At 37.1% G+C, this 19,948-nt stretch overlaps 1 protein-coding gene across 1 annotated transcript; it reads right to left on the reverse strand.

Annotated features, from left to right (window-relative positions):
• Positions 1 to 214: 214 nt before the first annotated feature.
• On the reverse strand, positions 215 to 11,254 carry LOC135506619 (uncharacterized). Its single transcript, XM_064925943.1, has 5 exons — positions 11,245 to 11,254; positions 10,908 to 11,027; positions 10,663 to 10,860; positions 9,930 to 10,520; positions 215 to 234 (listed from the first exon to the last, which is right to left on the reverse strand). The coding sequence occupies exons 1-5, from the start codon at positions 11,252 to 11,254 to the stop codon at positions 215 to 217; spliced, it is 939 nt and encodes a 312-aa protein (XP_064782015.1).
• Positions 11,255 to 19,948: the final 8,694 nt, after the last annotated feature.

Consider the following 19,948-nt stretch of genomic DNA (forward strand, 5'->3'; position numbering starts at 1 on the left):
TGAACCCCCATCTCAATAGGTACATTAGTGCAGCACTGATGAGTGAACCCCCATCTCAAAAGGTACATTAGTGCAGCACTGATGAGTGAACCCCCATCTCAACAGGTACAGCACAATGTCAGAAACCTGAGTGAACCCCCATCTCAACATGTACATTAGTGCAGCACTAATGAGTGAACCCCCATCTCAATAGGACATTAGTGCAGCACTGGTCTCAGTTCGGTACCAGACTACCTGTGGTCAAAAGGGTAACACGAAATCGTGTTGATAAAATCAGCCGAGCCTGTCCTGGCCAAGTGTTCCAACTGAAGCGTCAAACCTTTTCTCTCATTGAACTACGTGATGCATATCTCACAGTCCCACTCCACCCAGACTGTCACAACCTGTTCTCTTTCTCTTACAAAAGGAACTCAGTACACTTACAATCGTCTTCCACTGGGATTTTGTGAAAGCGCTTCAATCTTCAACCGTGTCCTCCAGAACGACCTGAGAGATGTAGCATTCCCCAGGGGGAAGCAGTCTGGTTCAACATGTCGATGACCTTTTGATCTGTTCAACAACTCCAGAAACGTGCAAGATTGACCCCCTCCACCTGCTGAAGGAACTGGCAGTGAGGGGACACAACGTTTCAAAGGAGAAACTACAGCTGTGGAAACCCAACATCCTATTTATAGGAGATCTCACAACATCAGAAGACTCTGTCAAAAGAAAGAATCAAGACAATCCTTCACACACCAAGACCAGTGAGCATTTAAAGGCCTTATGTCATTTCTTGGGTGTACATAGCTTCTTGGATGTCCTGTGTTGGTTGTTGCTAAGAGACAGAGCTTCTTGGATGTCCTGTGTTGGTTGTTGCTCAGAGACAGAGCTTCTTGGATGTCCTGTGTTGGTCGTTGCTAAGAGACAGAGCTTCTTGGATGTCCTGTGTTGGTTGTTGCTCAGAGACAGAGCTCCTTGGATGTCCTGTGTTGGTTGTTGCTAAGAGACAGAGCTTCTTGGATGTCCTGTGTTGGTTGTTGCTCAGAGACAGAGCTTCTTGGATGTCCTGTGTTGGTTGTTGCTCAGAGACAGAGCTTCTTGGATGTCCTGTGTTGGTTGTTGCTAAGAGACAGAGCTTCTTGGATGTCCTGTGTTGGTTGTTGCTCAGAGACAGAGCTTCTTGGATGTCCTGTGTTGGTTGTTGCTAAGAGACAGACCTTCTTGGATGTCCTGTGTTGGTTGTTGCTAAGAGACAGAGCTTCTTGGATGTCCTGTGTTGGTCGTTGCTAAGAGACAGAGTTTCTTGGATGTCCTGTGTTGGTTGTTGCTCAGAGACAGAGCTTCTTGGATGTCCTGTGTTGGTTGTTGCTCAGAGACAGAGTTTCTTGGATGTCCTGTGTTGGTTGTTGCTAAGAGACAGAGCTTCTTGGATGTCCTGTGTTGGTCGTTGCTAAGAGACAGAGCTTCTTGGATGTCCTGTGTTGGTCGTTGCTAAGAGACAGAGCTTCTTGGATGTCCTGTGTTGGTTGTTGCTCAGAGACAGAGCGTCTTGGATGCCCTGTGTTGGTTGTTGCTCAGAGACAGAGCTTCTTGGATGTCCTGTGTTGGTTGTTGCTCAGAGACAGAGCTTCTTGGATGTCCTGTGTTGGTTGTTGCTAAGAGACAGAGCTTCTTGGATGTCCTGTGTTGGTCGTTGCTCAGAGACAGAGCTTCTTGGATGTCCTGTGTTGGTCGTTGCTCAGAGACAGAGCTTCTTGGATGTCCTGTGTTGGTTGTTGCTCAGAGACAGAGCTTCTTGGATGTCCTGTGTTGGTCGTTGCTCAGAGACAGAGCTTCTTGGATGTCCTGTGTTGGTTGTTGCTCAGAGACAGAGCTTCTTGGATGTCCTGTGTTGGTTGTTGCTCAGAGACAGAGCTTCTTGGATGTCCTGTGTTGGTCGTTGCTCAGAGACAGAGCTTCTTGGATGTCCTGTGTTGGTTGTTGCTCAGAGACAGAGCTTCTTGGATGTCCTGTGTTGGTCGTTGCTCAGAGACAGAGCTTCTTGGATGTCCTGTGTTGGTTGTTGCTCAGAGACAGAGCTTCTTGGATGTCCTGTGTTGGTCGTTGCTCAGAGACAGAGCTTCTTGGATGTCCTGTGTTGATTGTTGCTAAGAGACAGAGCTTATTGGATGTCCTGTGTTGGTTGTTGCTAAGAGACAGAGCTTCTTGGATGTCCTGTGTTGGTTGTTGCTCAGAGACAGAGCTTCTTGGATGTCCTGTGTTGGTCGTTGCTCAGAGACAGAGCTTCTTGGATGTCCTGTGTTGGTCGTTGCTAAGAGACAGAGCTTCTTGGATGTCCTGTGTTGGTTGTTGCTAAGAGACAGAGCTTCTTGGATGTCCTGTGTTGGTTGTTGCTCAGAGACAGAGCTTCTTGGATGTCCTGTGTTGGTCGTTGCTCAGAGACAGAGCTTATTGGATGTCCTGTGTTGATTGTTGCTAAGAGACAGAGCTTATTGGATGTCCTGTGTTGGTCGTTGCTCAGAGACAGAGCTTCTTGGATGTCCTGTGTTGGTCGTTGCTAAGAGACAGAGCTTCTTGGATGTCCTGTGTTGGTTGTTGCTAAGAGACAGAGCTTCTTGGATGTCCTGTGTTGGTTGTTGCTCAGAGACAGAGCTTCTTGGATGTCCTGTGTTGGTCGTTGCTAAGAGACAGAGCTTCTTGGATGTCCTGTGTTGGTTGTTGCTCAGAGACAGAGCTTCTTGGATGTCCTGTGTTGGTTGTTGCTAAGAGACAGAGCTTCTTGGATGTCCTGTGTTGGTTGTTGCTCAGAGTTGTTTGTTTTGTTTGTTTGTTTTGTTTGTTTGTTTTGTTGTCAAGTATTTTGTAACCACTACTTGTGAGCCAATAGGACTCAGTCATTAGATTATTGAAATTGTTCACTTTAAGTTTGTATTATTCTGTTTCATTTGTTTCCAGGGGGGAAGGGGAAGGCACCTTGGGAGTGTTTAGGCAAGAGGCCTGCGGGCATACATATACCCGTAGTATATACACCGTCTAGACACACTAGGTAAGACCTGGGCGGACCACCCTCTCCATTCTGGTTAGCGCACCAGGTGGCGTTAAGGTTAGGTAAGTAGTGGGTAGGCAGGTCAGGTAGAAGAGGGTAGGTAAATAGTGGGAAGGCAGGTCAGGTAGGTGAGGGTAGGTAAGTAGTGGGTAGGCAGGTAAGGTAGGTAAGGGTAGGTAAGTAGTGGGAAGGCAGGTAAGGTAGAAGAGGGTAGGTAAGTAGTGGGAAGGCAGGTAAGGTAGAAGAGGGTAGGTAAGTAGTGGGAAGGCAGGTGGGAAGGCAGGTAGAAGAGGGTAGGTAAGTAGTGGGAAGGCAGGTAAGGTAGGTGAGGTTAGGTGAGTAGTGGGAAGGCAGGTAAGGTAGGAGAGGTTAGGTAAGTAGTGGGTAGGCAGGTAAGGTAGGTAAGGGTAGGTAAGTAGTGGGAAGGCAGGTAAGGTAGAAGAGGGTAGGTAAGTAGTGGGAAGGCAGGTAAGGTAGAAGAGGGTAGGTAAGTAGTGGGAAGGCAGGTGGGAAGGCAGGTAGAAGAGGGTAGGTAAGTAGTGGGAAGGCAGGTAAGGTAGGTGAGGTTAGGTGAGTAGTGGGAAGGCAGGTAAGGTAGAAGAGGGTAGGTAAGTAGTGGGAAGGCAGGTAAGGTAGGTGAGGTTAGGTGAGTAGTGGGAAGGCAGGTAAGGTAGGAGAGGGTAGGTGAGTAGTGGGAAGGCAGGTAAGGTAGGAGAGGGTAGGGTAGGTGAGTAGTGGGAAGGCAGGTAAGGTAGGAGAGGGTAGGTAAGTAGTGGGAAGGCAGGTAAGGTAGAAGAGGGTAGGGAAGTAGTGGGAAGTCAGGTAAGGTAGAAGAGGGTAGGTAAGTAGTGGGAAGGCAGGTAAGGTGGAAGAGGGTAGGTAAGTAGTGGGAAGGCAGGTAAGGTAGAAGAGGGTAGGTAAGTAGTGGGAAGGCAGGTAAGGTAGAAGAGGGTAGGTAAGTAGTGGGAAGGCAGGTAAGGTAGCAGAGGTTAGGTAAGTAGTGGGAAGGCAGGTAAGGTAGAAGAGGGTAGGTAAGTAGTGGGAAGGCAGGTAAGGTAGGTAAGGGTAGGTAAGTAGTGGGAAGGCAGGTAAGGTAGAAGAGGGTAGGTAAGTAGTGGGAAGGCAGGTAAGGTAGAAGAGGGTAGGTAAGTAGTGGGAAGGCAGGTGGGAAGGCAGGTAGAAGAGGGTAGGTAAGTAGTGGGAAGGCAGGTAAGGTAGAAGAGGGTAGGTAAGTAGTGGGAAGGCAGGTAAGGTAGGTGAGGTTAGGTGAGTAGTGGGAAGGCAGGTAAGGTAGAAGAGGGTAGGTAAGTAGTGGGAAGGCAGGTAAGGTAGGTGAGGTTAGGTGAGTAGTGGGAAGGCAGGTAAGGTAGGAGAGGGTAGGTGAGTAGTGGGTAGGCAGGTAAGGTAGGAGAGGGTAGGGTAGGTGAGTAGTGGGAAGGCAGGTAAGGTAGGAGAGGGTAGGGTAGGTGAGTAGTGGGAAGGCAGGTAAGGTAGAAGAGGGTAGTGTAGGTGAGTAGTGGGAAGGCAGGTAAGGTAGGAGAGGGTAGGGTAGGTGAGTAGTGGGTAGGCAGGTTAAGGTAGGAGAGGGTAGGTTAGGTAAGTAGTGGGTAGGCAGGTAAGGTAGGAGAGGGTAGGTAAGGTAGGAGAGGTCAGGTAAGGTAGGAGAGGTCAGGTAAGGTAGGAGAGGTCAGGTAAGGTAGGAGAGGTCAGGTAAGGTAGGAGAGGTCAGGTAAGGTAGGAGAGGTCAGGTAAGGTAGGAGAGGGCAGGTAAGGTAGGAGAGGTCAGGTTAGGTAGGAGAGGTCAGGTTAAGGTAGGAGAGGTTAGGTAAGGTAGGAGAGGTCAGGTAAGGTAGGAGAGGGCAGGTAAGGTAGGAGAGGTCAGGTAAGGTAGGAGTGGTCAGGTAAGGTAGGAGAGGGCAGGTAAGGTAGGAGAGGTCAGGTTAGGTAGGAGAGGTCAGGTAAGGTAGGGGAGGTCAGGTAAGGTAGGAGAGGTCAGGTAAGGTAGGAGAGGGTAGGTAAGTAGTGGGTAGGCAGGTAAGGTAGGAGAGGGTAGGTAAGGTAGGAGAGGGTAGGTTTGTTTGGGGAGGGGGCTATTTAACTTTAACTTTCTCTGCTTTTCCCCACCTTGCCATTTGAAGGAAATACATTCCCTGTTAACGGTCATATTCTCTGTCTCTGTCATCCTTACCTCCACCTACAGTCTGATTCCTCTATACCTCCACCTACAGTCTGATTCCTCTATACCTCCACCTACAGTCTGATTCCTCTATACCTCCACCTACAGTCTGATTCCTCTATACCTCCACCTACAGTCTGATTCATCTACACCTCCACCTACAGTCTGATTCCTCTATACCTCCACCTACAGTCTGATTCCTCTATACCTCCACCTCTATACCTCCACCTACAGACTGATTCCTCTCTACCTCCACCTACAGTCTGATTCCTCTATACCTCCACCTACAGTCTGATTCCTCTCTACCTCCACCTACAGTCTGATTCCTCTATACCTCCACCTACAGTCTGATTCCTCTATACCTCCACCTACAGTCTGATTCCTCTATACCTCCACCAACAGTCTGATTCCTCTATACCTCCACCTACAGTCCCATTCCTCTATACCTCCACCTACAGTCTGATTCCTCTATACCTCCACCTACAGTCTGATTCCTCTATACCTCCACCTACAGTCTGATTCCTCTATACCTCCACCTACAGTCCCATACCTCTATACCTCCACCTACAGTCTGATTCCTCTATACCTCCACCTACAGTCTGATTCCTCTATACCTCCACCAACAGTCTGATTCCTCTATACCTCCACCTACAGTCCCATTCCTCTATACCTCCACAGGGGGAGATGAGTGTAGCAGGGCGTTCCCTCCTCCAAGAGGCGTAACAAGCGCTAACTATAGCATGTAAGAGGGGAAGAGAGGGAAGGGAGGGGAGGGGAGGGGAGGGGGAAGGGAGGGGAAGGGAGTGGAGTAACCATCTACTCGGACTCAGCATACACAACAGTTCAATGTTTTATACAGGTGTGGGGTATGGAAGAGTGGAGCTTTTACTCCTATTCGGAAAACACAAAGGTCCAGTGACTGGTGTTATCACAGCTATGACGTTACCATCTCAACTGGTGTTATCACAGCTATGACGTTACCATCTCAACTGGTGTTATCACAGCTATGACGTTACCATCTCAACTGGTGTTATCACAGCTATGACGTTACCATCTCAACTGGTGTTATCACAGCTATGACGTTACCATCTCAACTGGTGTTATCACAGCTATGACGTTACCATCTCAACTGGTGTTATCACAGCTATGACGTTACCATCTCAACTGGTGTTATCACAGCTATGACGTTACCATCTCAACTGGTGTTATCACAGCTATGACGTCACCATCTCAACTGGTGTTATCACAGCTATGACGTCACCATCTCAACTGGTGTTATCACAGCTATGACGTTACCATCTCAACTGGTGTTATCACAGCTATGACGTTACCATCTCAACTGGTGTTATCACAGCTATGACGTTACCATCTCAACTGGTGTTATCACAGCTATGACGTTACCATCTCAACTGGTGTTATCACAGCTATGACGTTACCATCTCAACTGGTGTTATCACAGCTATGACGTCACCATCTCAACTGGTGTTATCACAGCTATGACGTTACCATCTCAACTGGTGTTATCACAGCTATGACGTCACCATCTCAACTGGTGTTATCACAGCTATGACGTTACCATCTCAACTGGTGTTATCACAGCTATGACGTTACCATCTCAACTGGTGTTATCACAGCTATGACGTTACCATCTCAACTGGTGTTATCACAGCTATGACGTTACCATCTCAACTGGTGTTATCACAGCTATGGACGTTACCATCTCAACTGGTGTTATCACAGCTATGACGTTACCATCTCAACTGGTGTTATCACAGCTATGACGTTACCATCTCAACTGGTGTTATCACAGCTATGACGTTACCATCTCAACTGGTGTTATCACAGCTATGACGTTACCATCTCAACTGGTGTTATCACAGCTATGGCGTTACCATCTCAACTGGTGTTATCACAGCTATGACGTTACCATCTCAACTGGTGTTATCACAGCTATGACGTCACCATCTCAACTGGTGTTATCACAGCTATGACGTCACCATCTCAACTGGTGTTATCACAGCTATGACGTTACCATCTCAACTGGTGTTATCACAGCTATGACGTTACCATCTCAACTGGTGTTATCACAGCTATGACGTTACCATCTCAACTGGTGTTATCACAGCTATGACGTTACCATCTCAACTGGTGTTATCACAGCTATGACGTTACCATCTCAACTGGTGTTATCACAGCTATGACATCACCATCTCAACTGGTGTTATCACAGCTATGACGTTACCATCTCAACTGGTGTTATCACAGCTATGACGTCACCATCTCAACTGGTGTTATCACAGCTATGACGTTACCATCTCAACTGGTGTTATCACAGCTATGACGTTACCATCTCAACTGGTGTTATCACAGCTATGACGTTACCATCTCAACTGGTGTTATCACAGCTATGGCGTTACCATCTCAACTGGTGTTATCACAGCTATGACGTTACCATCTCAACTGGTGTTATCACAGCTATGACGTTACCATCTCAACTGGTGTTATCACAGCTATGACGTTACCATCTCAACTGGTGTTATCACAGCTATGACGTTACCATCTCAACTGGTGTTATCACAGCTATGACGTTACCATCTCAACTGGTGTTATCACAGCTATGACGTTACCATCTCAACTGGTGTTATCACAGCTATGACGTTACCATCTCAACTGGTGTTATCACAGCTATGACGTTACCATCTCAACTGGTGTTATCACAGCTATGACGTTACCATCTCAACTGGTGTTATCACAGCTATGACGTAGTTAAAAGTAACTGCACATACTGGGGGTGATTTTTTTTGCTGGCCTGGGAAATGCATTGGTTGATGAAACTGCTAGATGAGCTGCTGAAATGTGTTATACTCTACGATTTCTGCAACTGTTTCGACGCCTACTGACTATCAGCAGTCTGACTATCAGCATTCTGACTATCAGCAGTATCAGCAGTCTGACTATCAGCAGTCTGACTATCAGCAGTCTGACTATCAGCAGTCTGACTATCAGCAGTCTCAGCAGTCTGACTATCAGCAGTATCAGCAGTCTGACTATCAGCAGTCTCAGCAGTCTGACTATCAGCAGTCTGACTATCAGCAGTCTGACTATCAGCAGTCTGACTATCAGCAGTCTGACTATCAGCAGTCTGACTATCAGCAGTCTGACTATCAGCAGTATCAGCAGTCTGACTATCAGCAGTCTCAGCAGTCTGACTATCAGCAGTCTCAGCAGTCTGACTATCAGCAGTCTCAGCAGTCTGACTATCAGCAGTCTGACTATCAGCAGTATCAGCAGTCTGACTATCAGCAGTCTGACTATCAGCAGTCTCAGCAGTCTGACTATCAGCAGTCTCAGCAGTCTGACTATCAGCAGTCTGACTATCAGCAGTCTGACTATCAGCAGTCTGACTATCAGCAGTCTCAGCAGTCTGACTATCAGCAGTCTCAGCAGTCTGACTATCAGCAGTCTGACTATCAGCAGTCTGACTATCAGCAGTCTGACTATCAGCAGTCTGACTATCAGCAGTCTGACTATCAGCAGTCTGACTATCAGCAGTCTGACTATCAGCAGTATCAGCAGTCTGACTATCAGCAGTCTCAGCAGTCTGACTATCAGCAGTCTCAGCAGTCTGACTATCAGCAGTCTGACTATCAGCAGTATCAGCAGTCTGACTATCAGCAGTCTCAGCAGTCTGACTATCAGCAGTCTCAGCAGTCTGACTATCAGCAGTCTGACTATCAGCAGTCTCAGCAGTCTGACTATCAGCAGTCTGACTATCAGCAGTCTGACTATCAGCAGTCTGACTATCAGCAGTCTCAGCAGTCTGACTATCAGCAGTCTGACTATCAGCAGTCTCAGCAGTCTGACTATCAGCAGTCTGACTATCAGCAGTCTGACTATCAGCAGTCTCAGCAGTCTGACTATCAGCAGTCTGACTATCAGCAGTCTGACTATCAGCAGTATCAGCAGTCTCAGCAGTCTGACTATCAGCAGTCTGACTATCAGCAGTCTGACTATCAGCAGTCTGACTATCAGCAGTCTGACTATCAGCAGTATCAGCAGTCTGACTATCAGCAGTCTCAGCAGTCTGACTATCAGCAGTCTCAGCAGTCTGACTATCAGCAGTCTGACTATCAGCAGTCTGACTATCAGCAGTCTGACTATCAGCAGTCTGACTATCAGCAGTCTGACTATCAGCAGTCTCAGCAGTCTGACTATCAGCAGTCTGACTATCAGCAGTCTCAGCAGTCTGACTATCAGCAGTCTCAGCAGTCTGACTATCAGCAGTCTGACTATCAGCAGTATCAGCAGTCTGACTATCAGCAGTCTGACTATCAGCAGTCTGACTATCAGCAGTCTGACTATCAGCAGTCTCAGCAGTCTGACTATCAGCAGTCTCAGCAGTCTGACTATGAGCAGTCTGACTATCAGCAGTCTGACTATCAGCAGTCTGACTATCAGCAGTCTGACTATCAGCAGTCTGACTATCAGCAGTCTCAGCAGTCTGACTATCAGCAGTCTCAGCAGTCTGACTATCAGCAGTATCAGCAGTCTGACTATCAGCAGTCTCAGCAGTCTGACTATCAGCAGTCTCAGCAGTCTGACTATCAGCAGTCTCAGCAGTCTGACTATCAGCAGTCTCAGCAGTCTGACTATCAGCAGTATCAGCAGTCTGACTATCAGCAGTCTGACTATCAGCAGTCTCAGCAGTCTGACTATCAGCAGTCTGACTATCAGCAGTCTCAGCAGTCTGACTATCAGCAGTCTGACTATCAGCAGTCTCATCACGGGTACCTGGAGACGGGAACTCACGGGTACCTGGAGACGGGAACTCACGGGTACCTGGAGACGGGAACTCACGGGTACCTGGAGACAGGAACTCACGGGTACCTGGAGACAGGAACTCACGGGTATCTGGAGACAGGAACTCACGGGTATCTGGAGACAGGAACTCACGGGTATCTGTAGACAGGAACTCACGGGTATCTGTAGACAGGAACTCACGGGTATCTGTAGACAGGAACTCACGGGTATCTGGAGGCAGGAACTCACGGGTATCTGGAGGCAGGAACTCACGGGTATCTGGAGGCAGGAACTCACGGGTATCTGGAGGCAGGAACTCACGGGTATCTGGAGGCAGGAACTCACGGGTATCTGGAGACAGGATCTCACGGGTACCTGGAGACAGGAACTCACGGGTATCTGGAGGCAGGAACTCACGGGTATCTGGAGGCAGGAACTCACGGGTATCTGGAGACAGGAACTCACGGGTATCTGGAGGCAGGAACTCACGGGTATCTGGAGACAGGAACTCACGGGTACCTGGAGACAGGAACTCACGGGTATCTGGAGACAGGAACTCATGGGTATATCTGGAGGCAGGAACTCACGGGTACCTGGAGGCAGGAACTCACGGGTATATCTGGAGGCAGGAACTCACAGGTACCTGGAGACAGGAACTCACGTGTATCTGGAGACAGGAACACACGGGTATCTGGAGACAGGAACTCACGGGTATCTGTAGACAGGAACTCACGGGTATCTGTAGACAGGAACTCACGGGTATCTGTAGACAGGAACTCATGGGTATCTGGAGACAGGAACTCACGGGAATCTGGAGGCAGGAAATCACGGGTATCTGGAGACAGGAACTCACAGGTACCTGGAGACAGGAAATCACGGGTATCTGTAGACAGGAACTCACGGTACCTGGAGGCAGGAACTCACGGGTATCTGGAGGCAGGAACTCACGGGTATCTCGAGACAGGAACTCACGGGTATCTGGAGGCAGGAACTCACGGGTATCTGGAGGCAGGAACTCACGGGTATCTGGAGACAGGAACTCACGGGTATCTGGAGACAGGAACTCACGGGGAGGCCGTGTCTTCTCTCATTTTTTCATCTACTCTCATTTCCTGTTTGCCGAGTGGCTCGTGGTCCGGCTCACTTGTCAAGGGGGGATATGATAGAGGCTATTTCCTATAATTGGTTTTGTCAAAATTTTGATTCAGCATGTCTCAGCAGTTCATTATTTTAAATGCGCAACTTGCATGCATAATATAGCTGAAGGAACACCTCTAAAACCTGGTACTTTCCCTACCCCTTAGGGGGCCGTATGTTCACCTACGTCATTGATTTGGCAGAGAGAAAGGAACTTAAGAGGTACTGTCTAATTGATAGATTCACCAGATGGGGGGAGGCATTTCCCCCTTCACAACATATAACAACATAATCATAATATATTCAATATATTCATTACCACAATATAATCATGACCACAACTTAACAATATATTAATTGCCACAGTATAATCATAACCACAATATAATAACAATCACAATATAACAATATAATTATAACCACAATATAATCATAACCACAATAAGATCATAACCACAATATAATTATAACCACAATATAACAATATAATTATAACCACAATATAACAATATAATCATAACCACAATATAACAATATAATTATAACCACAACATAACAATATAATTATAACCACAATATAACAATATAATCATAACCACAATATAATTATGACCACAATATAACAATATAATCATAACCACAATATAACAATATAATCATAACCACAATATAATTATGACCACAATATAACAATATAATTATAACCACAATATAACAATATAATCATAACCACAATATAACAATATAATTATAACCACAATATAACAATATAATTATAACCACAATATAATCATAAACACAATATAACAATATAATAATAACCACAATATAACAATATAATTATAACCACAATATGACAATATAATCATAACCACAATATAATCATAATCACAATATAACAATATAATCATAACTACAATATAACAATATAATCATAATCACAATATAATCATAATCACAATATAACAATATAATCATAACCACAATATAACAATATAATTATAACCACAATATAACAATGTAATTATAACCACAATATAACAATGTAATTATAAACACAATATAATCATAATCACAATATAACAATATAATTATAACCACAATATAACAATATAATCATAACCACAATATAATCATAATCACAATATAACAATATAATCACAATCACAATATAACAATATAATTATAACCACAATATAACAATATAATTATAACCACAATATAACAATATAATTATAACCACAATAACCACAATATAATCATAATCACAATATAACAATATAATTATAACCACAATATAATCATAACCACAATATAACAATATAATTATAAACACAATATAACAATATAATCATAACCACAATATAATCATAACCACAATATAACAATATAATTATAACCACAATATAACAATATAATCATAACCACAATATAACAATATAATTATAACCACAATATAATCATAACCACAATATAACAATATAATTATAACCACAATATAACAATATAATTATAAGCACAATATAACAATGTAATTATAACCACAATATAACAATATAATTATAACCACAATATAACAATGTAATTATAAACACAATATAATAATAATCACAATATAACAATATAATTATTACCACAATATAACAATATAATCATAACCACAATATAATCATAACCACAATATAACAATATAATTATAACCACAATATAACAATATAATTATAACCACAATATAACAGTATAATCATAACCACAATATAATTATAACCACAATATAACAATGTAATTATAACCACAATATAACAATATAATCATAACCACAATATAACAATATAATTATAACCACAATATAATTATAACCACAATATAACAATGTAATTATAACCACAATTTAACAATATAATTATAACCACAATATAATCATCACCACAATATAATTATAACCACAATATAACAATGTAATTATAACCACAATATAACAATATAATTATAAGCACAATATAATCATAACCACAAAATAATTATAACCACAATATAACAATGTAATTATAACCACAATATAACAATGGAATTATAACCACAATATAACAATATAATTATAACCACAATATAACAATATAATCATAACCACAATATAACAATATAATCTTAACCACAATATAACAATATAATCTTAACCACAATATAATCATAACCACAATATAACAATATAATCATAACCACAATATAACAATATAATTATAACCACAATATAACAATGTAATTATAACCACAATATAATCATAACCACAATATAACAATATAATTATAACCACAATATAACAATATAATTGTAACCACAATATAACAATATAATCATAACCACAATATAATTATAACCACAATATAACAATATAATCATAACCACAATATAATTACAACCACAATATAACAATATAATTATAACCACAATATAACAATATAATTGTAACCACAATATAACAATATAATTATAACCACAATATAATTATAACCACAATATAATCATAACCACAATATAATCATAACCACAATATAATTATAACCACAATATAATCATAACCACAATATAATTATAACCACAATATAACAATATAATCATAATCACAATATAACAATATAATTATAACCACAATATAATTCTAAACACAATATAACAATATAATTATAACCACAATATAATCATAACCACAATATAATTATAACCACAAGATAACAATATAATTATAACCACAATATAACAATATAATTATAACCACAATATAATCATAACCACAATATAATCATAACCACAATATCATTATAACCACAATATAACAATATAATTATAAGCACAATATAATCATAACCACAATATAATCATAACCACAATATAACAATGTAATTATAACCACAATATAACAATGGAATTATAACCACAATATAACAATATAATTATAACCACAATATAACAATATAATCATAACCACAATATAACAATATAATCTTAACCACAATATAACAATATAATCTTAACCACAATATAATCATAACCACAATATAACAATATAATCATAACCACAATATAACAATATAATTATAACCACAATATAACAATGTAATTATAACCACAATATAATCATAACCACAATATAACAATATAATTATAACCACAATATAACAATATAATCATAACCACAATATAATCATAACCACAATATAACAATGTAATTATAACCACAATATAACAATGGAATTATAACCACAATATAACAATATAATTATAACCACAATATAACAATATAATCATAACCACAATATAACAATATAATCTTAACCACAATATAACAATATAATCATAACCACAATATAATTATGACCACAATATAACAATATAATTATAACCACAATATAACAATATAATCATAACCACAATATAACAATATAATTATAACCACAATATAACAATATAATTATAACCACAATATAATCATAAACACAATATAACAATATAATAATAACCACAATATAACAATATAATTATAACCACAATATGACAATATAATCATAACCACAATATAATCATAATCACAATATAACAATATAATCATAACTACAATATAACAATATAATCATAATCACAATATAATCATAATCACAATATAACAATATAATCATAACCACAATATAACAATATAATTATAACCACAATATAACAATGTAATTATAACCACAATATAACAATGTAATTATAAACACAATATAATCATAAACACAATATAACAATATAATTATAACCACAATATAACAATATAATCATAACCACAATATAATCATAATCACAATATAACAATATAATCACAATCACAATATAACAATATAATTATAACCACAATATAACAATATAATTATAACCACAATATAACAATATAATTATAACCACAATATAATCATAATCACAATATAACAATATAATTATAACCACAATATAATCATAACCACAATATAACAATATAATTATAAACACAATATAACAATATAATCATAACCACAATATAATCATAACCACAATATAACAATATAATTATAACCACAATATAACAATATAATCATAACCACAATATAACAATATAATTATAACCACAATATAATCATAACCACAATATAACAATATAATTATAACCACAATATAACAATATAATTATAAGCACAATATAACAATGTAATTATAACCACAATATAACAATATAATTATAACCACAATATAACAATGTAATTATAAACACAATATAATAATAATCACAATATAACAATATAATTATTACCACAATATAACAATATAATCATAACCACAATATAATCATAACCACAATATAACAATATAATTATAACCACAATATAACAATATAATTATAACCACAATATAACAGTATAATCATAACCACAATATAATTATAACCACAATATAACAATGTAATTATAACCACAATATAACAATATAATCATAACCACAATATAACAATATAATTATAACCACAATATAATTATAACCACAATATAACAATGTAATTATAACCACAATTTAACAATATAATTATAACCACAATATAATCATCACCACAATATAATTATAACCACAATATAACAATGTAATTATAACCACAATATAACAATATAATTATAAGCACAATATAATCATAACCACAAAATAATTATAACCACAATATAACAATGTAATTATAACCACAATATAACAATGGAATTATAACCACAATATAACAATATAATTATAACCACAATATAACAATATAATCATAACCACAATATAACAATATAATCTTAACCACAATATAACAATATAATCTTAACCACAATATAATCATAACCACAATATAACAATATAATCATAACCACAATATAACAATATAATTATAACCACAATATAACAATGTAATTATAACCACAATATAATCATAACCACAATATAACAATATAATTATAACCACAATATAACAATATAATTGTAACCACAATATAACAATATAATCATAACCACAATATAATTATAACCACAATATAACAATATAATCATAACCACAATATAATTACAACCACAATATAACAATATAATTATAACCACAATATAACAATATAATTGTAACCACAATATAACAATATAATTATAACCACAATATAATTATAACCACAATATAATCATAACCACAATATAATCATAACCACAATATAATTATAACCACAATATAATCATAACCACAATATAATTATAACCACAATATAACAATATAATCATAATCACAATATAACAATATAATTATAACCACAATATAATTCTAAACACAATATAACAATATAATTATAACCACAATATAATCATAACCACAATATAATTATAACCACAAGATAACAATATAATTATAACCACAATATAACAATATAATTATAACCACAATATAATCATAACCACAATATAATCATAACCACAATATCATTATAACCACAATATAACAATATAATTATAAGCACAATATAATCATAACCACAATATAATCATAACCACAATATAACAATGTAATTATAACCACAATATAACAATGGAATTATAACCACAATATAACAATATAATTATAACCACAATATAACAATATAATCATAACCACAATATAACAATATAATCTTAACCACAATATAACAATATAATCTTAACCACAATATAATCATAACCACAATATAACAATATAATCATAACCACAATATAACAATATAATTATAACCACAATATAACAATGTAATTATAACCACAATATAATCATAACCACAATATAACAATATAATTATAACCACAATATAACAATATAATTGTAACCACAATATAACAATATAATCATAACCACAATATAATTATAACCACAATATAACAATATAATCATAACCACAATATAATTACAACCACAATATAACAATATAATTATAACCACAATATAACAATATAATTGTAACCACAATATAACAATATAATTATAACCACAATATAATTATAACCACAATATAATCATAACCACAATATAATCATAACCACAATATAATTATAACCACAATATAATCATAACCACAATATAATTATAACCACAATATAACAATATAATCATAATCACAATATAACAATATAATTATAACCACAATATAATTCTAAACACAATATAACAATATAATTATAACCACAATATAATCATAACCACAATATAATTATAACCACAAGATAACAATATAATTATAACCACAATATAACAATATAATTATAACCACAATATAATCATAACCACAATATAATCATAACCACAATATCATTATAACCACAATATAACAATATAATTATAACCACAATATAATCATAACCACAATATAATCATAACCACAATATAACAATATAATTATAACCATAATATAACAATATAATTATAACCACAATATAATCATAACCACAATATAACAATATAATTATAGCCACTATGTAATTATAACCACAATATAATCATAACCACAATATAACAATATAATTATAACCACAATATTACAATATAATTATAACCACAATATAACAATATAATTATAAGCACAATATAACAATATAATTATAAACACAATATAACAATTTAATTATAACCACAATATAACAATATAATCATAACCACAATATAATCATAACCACAATATAACAATATAATTATAACCACAATATAACAATATAATTATAACCACAATATAATTATAACCACAATATAACAATATAATTATAACCACAATATAACAATGTAATTATAACCACAATATAACAATGTAATTATAAACACAATATAATTATAACCACAATATAACAATGTAATTATAACCACAATGTAACAATATAATTATAACCACAATATAACAATGTAATTATAAACACAATATAATCATAACCACAATATAACAATGTAATTATAACCACAATATAACAATATAATCATAACCACAATATAACAATATAATTATAACCACAATGTAACAATGTAATTATAACCACAATATAACAATATAATCATAACCACAATATAACAATATAATTATAACCACAATATAATCATAACCACAATATAATCATAACCACAAAATATAATTATAACCACAATATAATTATAACCACAATAGAACAATGTAATTATAACCACAATATAATCATAACCACAATATAACAATGTAATTATAACCACAATTTAACAATATAATCATAACCACAATATAACAATATAATTATAACCACAATATAATTATAACCACAATATAATCATAACCACAATATAATTATAACCACAATATAACAATGTAATTATAACCACAATATAACAATATGATTATAACCACAATATAACAATATCATCATAACCACAATATAACAATATAATTATAACCACAATATAATCATAACCACAATATAATTATAACCACAATATAACAATATAATTATAACCACAATATAACAATGTAATTATAACCACAATATAACAATATAATTATAACCACAATATAACAATGTAATTATAACCACAATATAACAATGTAATTATAACCACAATATAACAATGTAATTATAACCACAATATAATCATAACCACAATATAACCATATAATTATAGCCACAATATAATTATAACCACAATATAACAATATAATTATAACCACAATATAACAATATAATCATAATCACAATATAACAATATAATTATAACCACAATATAAGAATGTAATTATAACCACAATTTAACAATATAATTAAAACCACAATATAACAATATAATTATAACCACATTTTAACAATATAATTATAACCACAATTTAACAATATAATTAAAACCACAATTTAACAATATAATCATAACCACAATATAATCATAGCAATAATATAGTCATAACCACAATATAGTCATAACCAACCAGCCATGACATGATCCTAACCATAACAGAGTGTGTGCGTGTATGTGTGTGTGCATTCGTGCGAGTGTGTGTGCGTGCGTGCAAGTGTGTGTGTGTAGTGCAGTGGTTTACAGCCTGACTGTGCGTGGGTCCTACGGCGACAGGGCTGTTTCCATGGTGACCCCAGAACCTGGCCCGAGGTCAACACTCTAAAGGTCAACGCAAAGCCTTGTGTGTACTGCGTCTGGCCCCTGAGCAAGGACACGGAGGGAGAAATAGAGAGAGAGAGAAACAGAGACAGAGAGGCAAAGACAGAGAGAGAGAGACAGAGACAGAGAGAGAGAGACAGAGAGAGAGAGACAGAAAGAGAGACAGAGAGAGAGAGTTCTGTCTCTCCTCTCTCTGTTCTGTCTCTCCTCTCCTCTCTCTGTTCTGTCTCTCCTCTCTCTGTTCTGTCTCTTCTCTCTCTGTTCTGTCTCTCCTCTCCTCATCTCTCATCTCATCTCATCTCCTCTCCTCTCTGTTTTCTGTCTATTCTCTCTCTGTTCTGTCTCTCCTCTCCTCCCCTCTCTCTGTTCTGTCTCTTCTCTCTCTGTTCTGTCTCTCCTCTCATCTCCTCTCCCAGTTCTCTACCTCTCCTCTCCTCTCCACTCCACTCCTCTCCTCTCCCAAGTTCTCTACCTCTCCTCTCCTCTCCTCTCCTCTCCCAGTTCTCTCCTCTCCTCTCCTCTCCCCCAAGTTCTCTACCTCTCCTCTCCTCTCCCAGTTCTCTACCTCTCCTCTCCTCTCCCAGTTCTCTACCTCTCCTCTCCTCATCCAAACTATGCATATGATATTTAGAGTGGATC

The sequence above is a fragment of the Oncorhynchus masou genome, chromosome 20, assembly GCF_036934945.1.
Source record: "Oncorhynchus masou masou isolate Uvic2021 chromosome 20, UVic_Omas_1.1, whole genome shotgun sequence".
Lineage (NCBI taxonomy): Eukaryota > Metazoa > Chordata > Actinopteri > Salmoniformes > Salmonidae > Oncorhynchus > Oncorhynchus masou.

What these genes read in the sequence shown, in the direction of transcription:
- LOC135506619 (XM_064925943.1), bottom strand. An exon ending in CCGTGAGTTCCTGCCTCCAG is followed by an intron (nt 10,861 to 10,907) that starts GTACCGTGAGTT and finishes TCCTGTCTCCAG; the next exon opens with GTACCTGTGAGTTCCTGTCT. An exon ending in GACTGCTGAGACTGCTGATA is followed by an intron (nt 235 to 9,929) that starts GTCAGACTGCTG and finishes TTTTGACCACAG; the next exon opens with GTAGTCTGGTACCGAACTGA.